At 38.0% G+C, this 14,090-nt stretch overlaps 1 protein-coding gene across 6 annotated transcripts in view; it reads left to right on the forward strand.

The window, feature by feature from the left end:
- Positions 1-14,090, forward strand: part of INTS6L (integrator complex subunit 6 like) — a 53,910-nt gene that overhangs the window by 10,510 nt on the left and 29,310 nt on the right. For all 6 annotated transcript variants that reach the window (XM_063083745.1, XM_063083748.1, XM_063083743.1 and 3 more), the window contains exons 3-6: positions 10,722-10,871; positions 11,695-11,784; positions 12,016-12,199; positions 12,458-12,586. In XM_063083745.1, coding sequence (XP_062939815.1) covers positions 10,722-10,871; positions 11,695-11,784; positions 12,016-12,199; positions 12,458-12,586 — 553 coding nt within the window. The remainder of the gene's footprint in view (positions 1-10,721; positions 10,872-11,694; positions 11,785-12,015; positions 12,200-12,457; positions 12,587-14,090) is intronic.

Raw genomic sequence — 14,090 nt, forward strand, 5'->3', positions numbered from 1 at the left:
ACAAAAGACTTGAAACATTTTTGTGTGCAACTGAGAACAGTACTATTGAGAAAAGTAAATATGATTTATTAAGGCCTTAGGATTTACTATAGGGCTCCTTAGACAAATTTACTGATGTTTATTCTTTTTGTCCTTGACTACACTTGAAACTAACTACCCCTTCTTTCCAGAAACTTATCACCTCCTCTATTCTGTATCCACCCCTCTCTCTGATAATTCTTTCCCTATCTTCCAAATTCTTTCCTTTGGTAAGTACATTAGACCTTATTCATGGTTGCAAATATTCCATGTACACAGTGGCTTCTCCATCTGCAGCTTCTCATCCGGGCATCTCAACTGACTACAGGACATCTCCACTGGCTACATTCCATCCTGTCATCAGCTCTCAGTTAGACCTCCTAAGTCTCTAAAACCTATCCCTTCTTCCATATTTCCAGTCTTTTAGTCACCCAGGATTGAAAGCTAGTCATTATTCTGCTTTGATTCTTTTCTTCCATCTTCTTCTAAGGCCCATCTGTCATATTTTTGAAATGTCTCTTATATATGTTCTTTCAACTCAGTCTCTACTGCCATTATTTTAATCCAGGTCCTCATGGTTTTATCCTTTGACCACTGTACCAGCCCTCTGACTGATCTCCCCAGTGCCTCCCAAATTCCTACTTTCCATTCACACCAACTGCTAACTTTCTTAAAAGGCTGGTTTTATCATGTCAGCCTTCTCACAAACCTTCAAAGACTCCCCATGTCTATGGGGTCAAGTCTAAATTGCTCAGCCCATCAGTCAGAACTCTGTGGGATCTGCTCCACGTGTCTATATAAACTTATTTCCCATCATTTCCCACAGGAGTCCTACACTTCAGCCAGATCTGTGTCTTCCACCCTCTGAGTGTGTCTCCCCATTTCTGATGCCAGCCTTTAGAACATTAGTTAACCAAAGGAAGAGGAGATACAGCCAGCTGAGCTGGGGGTCTGGGGGAGGAGAGGAAGTGAACTGAAATCATTCCATTAAGGGTGTGACTTGAGGGGGAGGATGTAACAGAAGATGCTTTAAAATGCTATTATAACGATCAGAAATTGCAGAAGGAAGAGGGGAGGGAGCTGGAGTATGACCTTTAGTTGGTGATTAGCCTGAACTAGACCACTATGGTTTGATTTAAATTGGCCTGAAGTTGCCTGGAGGCACTGCTGTTTAATAAGAAGCCCCAGTCTCTCTTTGCATTTCTGTCTCTGGGGAAGGCAGCCCACTTAGACAGTAGACAACAGGGTCCTGGGGAAAGTCTCTAGCCTTCAGTACAACCATGGCATTGGAAAGTTAGGACTTCCTCTGTTTTATTTCCTGAATGAGAATGCTGACAAGGTGCAGAGCGAAGCTTTCCATTTTTCTTAAAAGCCTGCATATGTGTATAGACATGAACTGCATTTCTTAGTGATACTTTTGAGCTGTAAGTTAGAAGTAAATTTAGGCTCGTTAGGTACTTTTAGATTTTAAAAAGTAGTCATAGTTCGTTCTGTCTGATAGATCACATCATTCACTGTCACATCATATGGCAAGTTTTGTCACTCCAACAGATCTGTAAAGAGTGCTAGACTGGAGGGCAGGAGACCCAGGTTCTTATCCTGAGTCTGCAACTAATTACACACGTGACCCCAGGCAAGTCATTTAACCTTTTATGGTGTCAGTTTCCTCATCTGTTAAATGAAGGGATTAGACTAGATTATTTCCAGGGTTCCTTCCAAACATGTACAGGAGATAATTGTATAACATAAAGGCAGGAAGTAGAATAATTGAGACTTGGAATGCAGGGTGCTTTCAAAATTACTTTACCGTTTTAAAAACAGTTCCAGGATGTGCTTAGTGAACTATATATATTGCATACTTGGTGATTAAATAGGTAAATGTCACTACATTTTATAGATGTTTCTGTTTGCTGCTAACACTTTAATGTTCAGGACAGAGTCCTATCAATAGTTACTTCAAAAGAGTGGAAGTGAAGGTTTGGTGAATAGACAGACTACTTTTGTATTTTTGTTAGTATTTTCGACAATGAAGGTGTGTTACTTCAAAAAAACAATGCAAAAAAACAGCTCATAAAAATTTTTGAGAGAATTTTAAAAAAGGATTAGTCTGGGGAAAGAGATGCTATATAATCTTTAGAAAATAATAAATGACCATCTTCTATCTCATAGTTAATTCTTGCAGTGTTTGGATGGGGCTTAATCTTACTATTGTCCGTGAGTGCTTTTTCCAAGGCCAACTTTGTTAATTTTTATTTTCTGTGTATGTCCAAAAAATGTCTCTTGTTAGAAGCCGAAATCTAAACAATTGAACATGTGATCTACACAATGGCATTTTTTTTCCCAATAGTAGGTATTGGTTGATAACTACAGTTGAGACTAGGAAAGGCATCGTTAACATTTATGTATGATCAAGTTTGGTAAATTCTAGGATGTGTCTGCCATTGACTCTTGGGCAGAGGGAAAATTTTCTAAAATTATTTGTTTCTATGTGTTACCATTCAGTGGTGAAGATCAAATATCTTTTTATCTTATCATACTTTCCAGTGACTTCTGAGATGTGTGCTGCTTCATAATATTATCCTAATTCCCTGGGGTAGGAATTGAAAACTTCAAAAATGTATTTTGCACATTTTCTACATTAGTCCTTATGATTATTTATTCACTCAAGAAATTCCAACTAGGTATTTTAAAGAAAACTTGGCAATGCAAAATGGTGAACTGTATGTCAGTGGAATCAAACTGAATTATTTATTTTGCCCAGTTTACTTAAAATATGTGGTCATGCAAGTCTTTAACTGTCTACTGAAAAACAATTCAGCAGGACACAGACTGTCAAATAACTTTCTGCAATATATTAGGGGAGCAACTTCTTAAGAACTTTTTTAAAAAGTAGAAGACTCAAGTAAGCTAGACTTCTTTTATGTGGTCTTGACTGGTAGTATTTCCTGAAGCATGTGGATGAAAATTAGTAAGACTGAACCACGGGATGGTAGCATTGAGAGTTCTCAGGAAGGGAACTGATTTAATCAAATAAAATGGACTTTGCACATTTTAGCAAGCTCGGGACACTAAGAAAGGCCTGTGTGGAAGTAACTATGATAAAAGGGAATCCAAGAGAACTGGATATTCTTAAAATAAGTAATTTTATAAGAAAAAGCTATACCAGTGCATGTAAAACACAGAATAATAAAATGCCTCCTTTGGGCCTAAAAGTATACCAGTACCTTGAGTTAAGTGAGAAAAACATAGAAAAATAAAGTCAGGCCAAATAGCAAGAGTATTAAGGGGAAAAAAAAATTGTGTCAGACAGGGTCAGAAAATACAGTGCAGGAAGGGAGTTTTAAAACAAGGTACAAAGAAGCAAGACAATTCCATTCTTGCAATGATTTAGTGTCTTCCTAATGTGTACTTCATAATTTCAACAACATAATTTCCTTTATAGGTGTGCTAGCTGTACACATAATTTAAAAACTATGTTAACATTTTCGGGTGATTTAGGGGTCACAGTGTTCTGTTACCTCAGAGGGCAAGTTAACTTTGTCTTGTATCTATCAAACTTGGAGTCCATTTTAGTTGTGAGAAGAAAATTCTTCACGTTGAAGTTTTAACTCGCACAAATATTCGGTATAAGGCTAAGGGCAAAGACCAAGGGAAAAGCCACTTATCTCTTCGGGAGACAGAGTTGATTGGAAAAGCAGGGCTTCTTGTTTTTCACATCATTTCGTCTCGTTGGTCAGTTTACCAATGCAGGAACAGTTTGTGATGACGAAGATGATAGAATGTTAAATTGAAGAGGAAAGTAAGTTGGTTGAAAAACACTGTTGAAATTGATTTATCCAGATTGTCTGGGTTGTTGCAGAGCAAGCTTTCCTCAGATTTATGGAGAGCAGATGGAAAAAGGAAAATAGTTTATCTTTCAACAAGGGATGGCCCTGCTAAATTTAGACTCTTCAGCTTTAACTTGCAACATCTGGGAAAATAATCAGCTCCGTTAATCATCTAGTTTGTAACCACCTAGAAGCACCTAAGGTCCAGAATATCCCTCTATCGGGGACTTATGAAGAGCGAATGTTACCAGGATAATTTCATTTCCTTTAAGAAAAGATAAAAAGTCTTGTCAAGGAGAGGAAAGCAACATGTATAGTCTCGCTGGATGTCAGCACAGCGTTTTATTCATTCATTGCGAAGGGCTTGCTAACAAGCTAGGAGGACTTGATCCCGACTGCAGTGCTCTTCAGGAAAATATCCAAATAGGCTGTAGGCTGTGTGTGCCCAAAATGGCTCAGTGCAGTGGCTCAGCAGCAAGTCAGAGGGACATAGCAAGTGGTGCCTTCCACTGAGTTCTCTCGCTGCTGCGTTAGAGAGTCTGGCTTGTGACAATCTGTAATATACAGTGATTCTTTTTGCTTTGAAAAGATTTACTGCCAGTGCCTTTCAACAGCTACCACCCTAAAGAATCTTGATTATTCAATTATTTTTTGATTTACAAATATTCAATTTACATATGGTTTTAAGGGGCATCTCTCTTGTGGAAAGTTAGGTGCAACTGTCCTAAATATCTTTATCAGTTACCTTGGACAGGGAAATTAATAGCATATTTATTAAACTTGCACATTATATTAAGTTTAGCAAGGTCACCAATATTTTGAGAATGGATTACAAGTGACTTTTAGAGATAAAGCAGGGGTTTTCAGAAAGGGTGCTAACACCGCTCCTACATCCCCTTCAAGGACAGTTGTTCTGCTTTTTATCTTTTACTCGTTTGTACTTCCTGGCAAGATTTCAGTGGAGGAAAAGATTCCTCTCTTCTAAAAAGGAAAAAGAAAAAATATCAATGAATCAGAGAAATGGTCTGGCCAAAATGGGATAAAGTTCAGGAAGGACAAATACTAGGATGCTGAGGTTTGGGGGAGCCACTAAATAACACCCTTTCCTTTTCTTTCTCCATTTTAAACCAATGGAGAAATAAGACAGAGGAGCCAGCCAGAGTTCTAAATGACAACTTTATTCCTTATAAGAGTGAGACCGGAGGATATAGCTTAGATGTGTGTTTTGAAAAGCTTCCATGTAGTTCACATATCTACAGACCTCCGCTATGAGTCTGTTGTAGGGGCAGAGCCTATCCCTTAAGCACAACATGTCAGAGAACATACCAGAAAATTAGAAAGAGCTTCAGCAACAGGCCTAGGGGGAGCTTGCCAGTTTCCTGTTCCCAAACACACCAGTCAGATTAGAAGATGGAAGTGAGAGTGCAGAAGGTATTAGAGAATATTTCTTTTAGACTTTGCTCTTCTGAGGAGAGGAGTGCAAATTCTCTTCTTTCTGTGGTGATCTGAGTGGGGAATAAATGGTTAGTGGCTAGTTGGATAGAGCTGGGACCAAAACCCAAATCGCTAACCGACTCAAAGGCCCATGTTTTCCTATTAGTATGAAAAGACGTTTTTAGTTAATTATGCAAATTTAAACTAGGTCTGAATTGACATATTTACTAAGACAGAAAGTGTTTTCTTTCTGTAAGTCAGATTTCTATAAAGGATTGTTATGAGGTATAGAATTATAGGATACATAAGTCCGATTTATATTAAATGATTGTTATGAGGTATAAAATTATAGTATACGAAAACTGAAAGGTACCCTAGAGTTGGTTTTTCAATCCTTTCATTTCTTGGATGAAGAAACAGAGCTCCCAAAGGGTTAAGTGACTTACTCTGGACCACTTGCCATGCTAGTTGATGACAGCTAGGAATAGAGTAGGGTCTTCTGATTCCTAATTCACTGCTCCTCATACCCAATTGTTCTGTATTTAGACATCAGCAAAGTAGGTTTAAATTAAATGAAATTTGTAAATTCCGTTGGACTTATGAACTTTTTTTTTTTTTTTTTTTTTTTTAAAGATGACCGGTAAGGGGATCTTAACCCTTGACTTGGTGTTGTCAGCACCACGCTCACCCAGTGAGCGAACCGGCCATCCCTATATGGGATCCGAACCCGGGGCCCTGGTGTTATCAGCACCGCACTCTCCCGAGTGAGCCACAGGCCGGCCCGGACTTATGAACTTTTAAGCTGATAAACAAGACATGTCTATGAGGCGAATATACGGAATATGTGGAAGAGTGTAGGATAATGATTTAAATTGTTGGGCTCTGAAGTTAGGCTACCTGGGTTCAAATCTTAACTGTAACATTTACTAGCTGTTTGACCTGGACACATTGCCTACCCTCCCTGAGCCTCAGTGTCCTCATCTATAAAATGGAGTTAATAACGGCACCTACCTAGAGGGTGGTTATGAGACTCAGATGAGAAGGTTGTAAGTAAGATGCTGTGCTTAGGTGAGTTCCTAACATATAGGCACTGATAAATATTAGCGATCATTATTCATTATCATCATCATTTCACCTCTGAGAAACTTTTTAAACTTGACCTGGGAAGACAATAAACCTTTAGCTTAGGATTTTACCCATCCCAGGTTACTCCTCTGTCCAAAACCTCCATTCTTTACGTCTCCCAGGATAAAAGCTTTGTAGCCATCTTTCTCTCTCCTTTAGGCCGTGTTCTGTCTGTCACCAAGTCCTATCTTGTTTTTTTCAAATGTTTCTCAATTAACTCCTTCTCTATTCACATCCTTATTCAGGCTTTGATTCCCATAGGCCTGGATTGCTAATCAAGCCTCATAGCTTCTTTTTCTGACTACATCTTCTCCATCCTCCAGTCTGTCCTATATGTTACTGCCATATTGCTCTTGCCAAGACACTGTTTTTATCCTGTTTCTCTCTGCCTTTGAATCTGTAATGACTCTATTGTCTGCTGCATCAAGGTCAAGTTCCCCTTCCTGACCTTCAGGTCCCTCTAGAACATCAGGGTCTGATACAAATATAATGTCAGCCATGCATGCAATTTAAATTTTTTCTAGTAGCCACATTAAAAAGTCAAAAGAAACAGGTGAAACTTCCAATTAGAAATTGCCAGTTTCTAATTTTACCAACATATTTTATTTAACTGAAAATGTCCACAACATTATCATTTTAACATGTAATCAAATATAAACACAATTAATGAGATTTTTGCATTCTTTTTCTGTTTGTTTGCTCTATGTGTTCAAGATCCCATGTACATCCTACACTCTCATTACATGTCCATTCAGACTGGCCACACTTCAAGTGCTCAGTAGCCACATGTGGCTAAGGGCTACTGTATTGGATAATGCAGCTCTAGGATGTGACTTGCTGCCACTATCACCTCCACAAACAAGACATGTCTAAATCTCACTTCTTTCTTGTTTGTGCCTATTTTATAGGGTCGCCCTAAGTTATTGTGAAGTGGGCAAGTGCAAGCTGTAAAGTTCTGTAAGAATGCAGGGAAGTTGTTATTGGGACTAAAGGTTTTACTGACGTGACAGCAGGATATCTTTGGAGCAGAGTAATTTGAAAGGAAAGACCATATTAAGCAGGCAAATTAGCTGTGTTAATTCACATATGACAAAATTAACTTCAAGCAGTGAATGGGAAGTATAAACGTATATCCTCTCCCAGTATCTCTTTATAATTATCTTTCCAGAAGAATAAGTTTCTCTAAATATTTCAATGAATCTGTGGGCCTTTTTTTTCCTTCAGCATTTTGAGAAATGGATATAGGGGCATTTAGTTCTTCTCTTGAGATAGGAGCTGGATCGCTACCAAGAAGTTCATTGCTTTTGCTATTAAATGTAGCCCACACACTTTTTAGTACTGAGGTAGTAGTGGCATTAACAATTTCTTGTATTGTCCAATTCATTGTGAAGAATTGGAATTGACCAAAAAACAGAATGTCAGCCATTCAGATGAAGAAACTATTTGTAAAATGCTTTCAGTTTGTATTATAAAGGAAAATTTAAAGAGTAAGTGTTCTGGACAGATTATGAATAAGACTACCAACAATCAGGGCAATATTTAAATATTGATGAATTATAAAGTGGTACCCAAACCTTATCCCAGCCCTTTACCAAATCAAATAGTCCATTAATTTTTCTTTAGTCATAACTTGAGTTATCACATGGCCCTTCAGGACTTCAGCACTTAATATAGATATAACTATAATTTTACAGTGTGAAAGTAAGATTGCTAAATGAAGAACTCCAAAAAAAAAAAAAAAGTCAACTTTATAAAGTGGCTTCTGGGTAAAGGAGTCCACCATTCACAAATTTGCCCAAGCCAGAAACCTCAACTTGATGCATGACCCTTTCTACCTCACCCATCCCTGTAATTAGCTACTAAATCCTTATGACTCCACCTCTGAAATACTTTAATATGCAACCTCCTCTCCATCCCTACTGCCCTAGCTCGGACTTTCATAACTTTTCTCATAAGCTCTTGCAACAAGTCTCCAAACCAGTTCCTCTGCCTCAAGCTTTAGTCTCCCCTCCACCCCATAATTTATTCTCCAGCTACCAGCAGAATGATATTGCTAAAACATAGATCTGATCATGCTGCTCCCCTAATTAAAAACCTTGAGTTCTTCCCAGGACTAACAGATAGAATCCAAACTACTGAGCATGATGTACAAAGCACTTTACAGTCAGAGCCCAGATTATCTTATCAGCCTTGCCTATTGCCATATACCCCAGAGAAATGATTATCAGATTACTCATGGCTCTCCAGTAAGTCCTATCCTTTTATGAACTCTCTTTTCTCTTCCTTTGGACTGTCCCCTCCACCCCTCACATTAGTGAGTCTCATGATCTTCTCCTCATCCAGTCAGGCAGCCTCAAATGCCACATCTTCTGTGAGAAGCCTTCTCTCACTCTCTGGTCACTTGGTTTTTAGTCTGCATAAGTGCATTCCTTATTCCTTTGTGGCAGGAACTCCTCAAGGCCTAATTCCTCTCTGTATCCCCAGCATGTAGCATTCTGCCCAATATAGCATAGTTGGTCAGTAAAAATTTATTGAATAGATAAAGAATTGATGCTATCCTCCCCACAACTGTACAACTTTCTCTTCTACCCAAAGAAGAAATCTAATTTCCAAAATCAGTGTGATTTATACTCACGTATGTGACAAGACATTTTAATTCATACTCCATCCTTTTCACTAAAGTTTAGTTGTCTAGCCCAGTAAGATTTTCCTTGGGCCATAAGGAATTATTCTCATCCCCTATTTTCCCCAAATACTAAACATCATTTGTACAATTTGGCCAAAGGAGCACATGGAAAGTTTTGACCTTCAGATCCTTTTACCTATAGGATATGTTAGGAATATTAAAACAAAAAACAGCAGACTAAGCACATCTGTAATGTCTCAGAATCCCAGACTATTGAACCGGGAATGAATCTTAACCAGGATCATCTTCACCTTGTATAGTTAAGCAGGTTATATACTGTTTAACCCTACGGGGTGCCATTCTCATAGATTACAGTGTGAATGACATTCCCCCAGAGTGGTATCATTTGCAACTTTACACAGTGTCTCTGCTTATAAAGTCATCTTTCTTTTCAAATAAGAAAATTGAGGTCTTGAGAAGCCAACAGGTTTGCTCTAGGTAACACAGATATTTCACAAAAGGATTTGTAGGCAATGACCTGCCCCTTTTTTACCTCTCAGTCATTCTACTAACCCAGATTGTTTCAGGAGATCATGAAACCAGAAAAGAGTATTTGCTGTAGTTATGCAGATAATGGACAGTGTGCCTTCAGCTAAACATAAAATTTATATCATTTAGTTTATCTCTGTATGAGTGTTATTTGGTCTTGCTTTCCACCTCCAGCTGTGCTGGCGTGGTTGGCATTCAGCAATCACTTCAGCAATCACACTGCTGCCCTCATGTTTGCCAAGGCTCGGGTGGCTATTTATTCCACTGTGTCGCCAAGGTGCAAGCTGTGCGGTTTGCTCCTCCCTCACTGGCCCACTCCTCTGTGACTTACTGTTAGCTCTCATCTTCTTTTGGCTTGTCTTGTTTGCATTTTGTGCTGCTTTGTTTTTATAGCCATCACTAACCAGTCAGCAAGATCCTTTCCTTCCTTCTGTTCTACATACCAATCAATCACAGCATGTTGGCAGTTGACCTTGGGTCTTTGGTTCTTTGCTGCTGTTCATAGCTCCTGGGATGCCTAGGGGATGCTGCTTCTTTGCCAAAACTTTTTGTTCATTTTTTTCTTCCCTTATTATAGATTTGGGGCCTTCTGAATATTTGAAGATCCCAGAAGGATTGTCTCCATATAAGTGTGGCTCTATTTCTATAATTCCCCCTTTACTCTCCTTTAAAAGTGAAAATATTGCTTGGGAGGGGGAATCTTGGTTAGAAAAATGAATGTAGATCAGATACTCAATAGCACATTGTCTGTCTCCATCATGGACAATGAATTTTAAAAAGAACTCCTCCTTCCTCTCTCCCTTACTCCACACTCACCATCAGTATCAAGCTAAGGTAACTGAGGTGTTTTGATAGGTTTGGTTGAGCGTGAATAGAAAACTGGACCTCTTGAGCCAAAGTGCTCCAGCCATAATGTACAAATGTACGGTTTGCTCTAGTTCTTTGCTCTTGATCATGAAAGCTAGCAGATCTTTCTGAAACCAATTGCTTGCACTAGTTCCACTTGATCGGTCAAGATATAGAGTTAGGTTAAGGAGAGATTACTTTGTTAGAGGTTTGATACTTGCTTTTTAGTGGTGTTTGCACTTTATATATTGTTCATTATATAATTGGGAATTTCTTTGTAAATGTTTGGTTTTCAGGCTGGTTGGAAGGAAAATCACGCAACGTTCATGAGCGAACTAAAAAATCTTCAGGCTTCTGGACTTACTACTCTTGGTCAGGCTCTAAGATCCTCATTTGATTTGTTAAATCTCAATAGATTAATATCTGGAATAGACAATTATGGACAGGTAAAAAATTTTTTGAGTGAGTACAGCTAATTTATTTTGGTGACTTGGGGTAAGAATTTAAAATTGGGCATGGTTACCAAGTTTTCTGCTACTTTTTATAACCTCCTTAAGAAGTTCACCCAAAAGAGATTCATATGCCTTTTTAAATACATACTTTAAAGGAAATCTCTCTCTCTTTTTTGGTTCTTGTATGTAGCTTGATTATAAAATAGTTAAAATTGCCTACCATTATATCATCAGATATCTGAGAATGGGATGAATAAATTGCTGAGAAATATTGGGACAAGACAATTGGAGAGAAACTTTCAGTGTCCTTAACTCCCCCAGCCCTCCCAAACTGATGAAAAAGCTCTAGAATAAGAAGGCAGAATCACATTTGTTGCTGCTACTGTTGTCCTTTCCTACTCTAAAAACTCTGCTCACAGTAACCAAAGTCACTCTCCAGGTTGCAGAACATGTCACTAGTATCCCCCTATTTGTGCCAGGATTTTGAGTCAGGTGAATGGATTCATGACTGTGAATAACTGCCATTATAATCTCTTTAATGTCATTATTTTACAATAACTTGGAAAGCAAAAGGAGAGAAATATTTGATTGTTAGAGTCTGGGGAGTTCCTGAATTATAGGAATTCCTCAGTTTATACTGAATGTTACCTCTTTAGGCATTATTTTGATTCCCACCCATTTTGGTCCCTGATCTTTTTCTTCTTGCTTATCCAGGCAAAGTTATATCAAGTTATCATATCATTGGCAAGGCAAATGTAAAAGTTTAAATACAATTTTATTACTTTACATGGCTCTAATGCTTTTTAACATATTTTAGGGGAGAAATCCATTTTTTTTAGAACCGTCTATTTTAATTACCATCACAGATGGAAACAAGTTAACAAGTACTGCTGGTGTTCAAGAAGAGGTGAGATTTAAATTTTTTCATTTAATTTAAATGGCAGAGAACATGCAGCTATCTCTGTGGGAGGCATATATTTCCAGTTAAGAATAAGTTTGGTCAAACCTTCCATCTTGGTAATCCTTGAAAGATTGCTTAATTTCAATGAGTTACATGAAAGAAAAGTGAACCCTTTAACTCTGTCTTCATTTTTGTATTGGTTGTTATGATGAACCTTTTCAAATTTTGCCTCATCAGCTTCATCTTCCTTTGCATTCTCCTCTGCCTGGAAGTGAACTAACCAAAGAACCTTTTCGTTGGGATCAAAGGTTATTTGCCCTGGTGTTGCGTTTAACTGGGGTGGCTTCTACTGAACCAGAGCATCTAGGGAGTGTACCAACTGATGAATCTGCCATCACACAGATGTGTGAAGTCACAGGAGGTATGGCAATATTTAATATTTCTGAAAGAAGAATTCAGGGTGGAAGAGTATAGTTTTTGTTAAATGTCAAATGCATCTTTTATCTGTTTTCCTTCAAAATCTTTTAACTCTGCTGCTTAAGCTCATCATTTATATGGTATTTGCTGCCAACATAGTTATTATTATTTCAAGTTATATTTTAGGATTTCAAATGCTTGTGTTGTGAAATAGTATTTTACTTGATTAAACGTGTGCTACTTGTTTTTCCTTCTGGTATAGGTCGCTCTTACTGTGTTAGAACACAAAGAATGTTGAATCAATGTTTAGAATCTTTAGTTCAAAAAGTTCAGAGTGGTGTAGTTATTAATTTTGAAAAAACCGGACCAGATCCACTTTCTATTGGAGAAGGTACAGTAGATAATTTTGTTTTTAACCCTAAAGTGTTATACAGGAGAATGATCTGAGATTGAGACATTAAACAAATTACAGAAGACTGTGTCTTCACTATCCACATACACTCGAGTGATTCCAAATGTCCGTCTGAACAATTACCATACGTACATTGCCTATGTATGTGTCAGGTGGTCAAATTCTAACAATTTTAATTTTATGTCAAATGTTCCTACAAAAAGTCTTCCTTTTCCTGGCCCATTTTACATTCCCTAGTTCCAGTCCTGGGATGGCACTGACTCATTTACCTCCCTATTCACAAAATATCAGGAGATTCACTATGGTGTACCGCTTGATTAGTAATCTGGTTTTGGTCTTGTGAGCGCCAAATATGTTGAGCTGTTTTATGAAATCCGTGTTAGTTACCACACCTCAGCAAGAGATGGTGAATGTTTATCCAGGAACTGCTAATATTCTACAAGATCCTACACATTAGTATTTTCCCAGTCACTTTTTAGCTGTAGAACCTTTTCTCTTCAAATGAGATTTTACAGAAAGTTCGTCATCTAAAAATAGATAAAAGCAGAGCTACTTTTGCACAAGAGAAGTTAAACTGTAGGGAATCTCCAGATATTTTATGAATAGATGTTTGTAGCCACTCGAATGCATGTGGATTTCAAAGGGATCAGGGAACTAAACAGCACTATGGTAAATGCATTTCAAGACTCCCTTACAGCTCTGTTCTGGTTATTGCTTCTCATTTCTATTAGTTCACACACAGATATACATGGGTACACATAGACTCACTCCATTATTACCATGGTGTTTGTCTGATCTGATCCATACATTGTAATTGTGTTGGCCAAGGACAAAGGGGCCAAGTGCAGTGGATCCTGTGGTTTCTGGCCTTTTCTATTTTTTTCTCTTTAGTTCCAGGATCTCTTTGAGAAGCTATTGGAAAAATATAGACCCCCCCAAGAAAAATGGACATAAGCCACACAACATAATTTTATGTACAATTTCAGGGGTTTTTTGGACTCCCAAATTAAGAATACCTGCCATAGAAGACTGAGGCCTTATAGCCTATTTTAAATTAATTGTATAAGAAGGGCACATTGTATTGCTAGCACCTGATTGATTGCTCAGTCCATGATTTTGTGTTCACTACCTTAATGTAAGCTGGAGACTTTCATATTGAAGCCCTAGTGGGATTTGGTGTCACATAAATAGCTCGGATTTTCTTGCTAGCTCCAGTTCTCCTTTCTCTGGAGTTATTAACCTTTCAGATTCTGATGAAAGCTAAGAACCCTTTCCTAAGAAAAATGCACATCCCCAGAATTGTGAGCTCAACCTCAGGAGGGACCTTCAAAGCCATTACACGTTTTCCCTGGAGCTCAGTGGACACCAGCAAATTTCCTCGCCTAAAGTAATTACTTATTTAATGCTTAAATAAGTAAATCAAATGACCTGTAATTTAAGAAAAGTGAGCTCAAATCATTAAAGCATATTTTTTACAAATATA

The sequence above is a fragment of the Cynocephalus volans genome, chromosome X (assembly GCF_027409185.1).
Source record: "Cynocephalus volans isolate mCynVol1 chromosome X, mCynVol1.pri, whole genome shotgun sequence".
Classification (NCBI taxonomy): domain Eukaryota; kingdom Metazoa; phylum Chordata; class Mammalia; order Dermoptera; family Cynocephalidae; genus Cynocephalus; species Cynocephalus volans.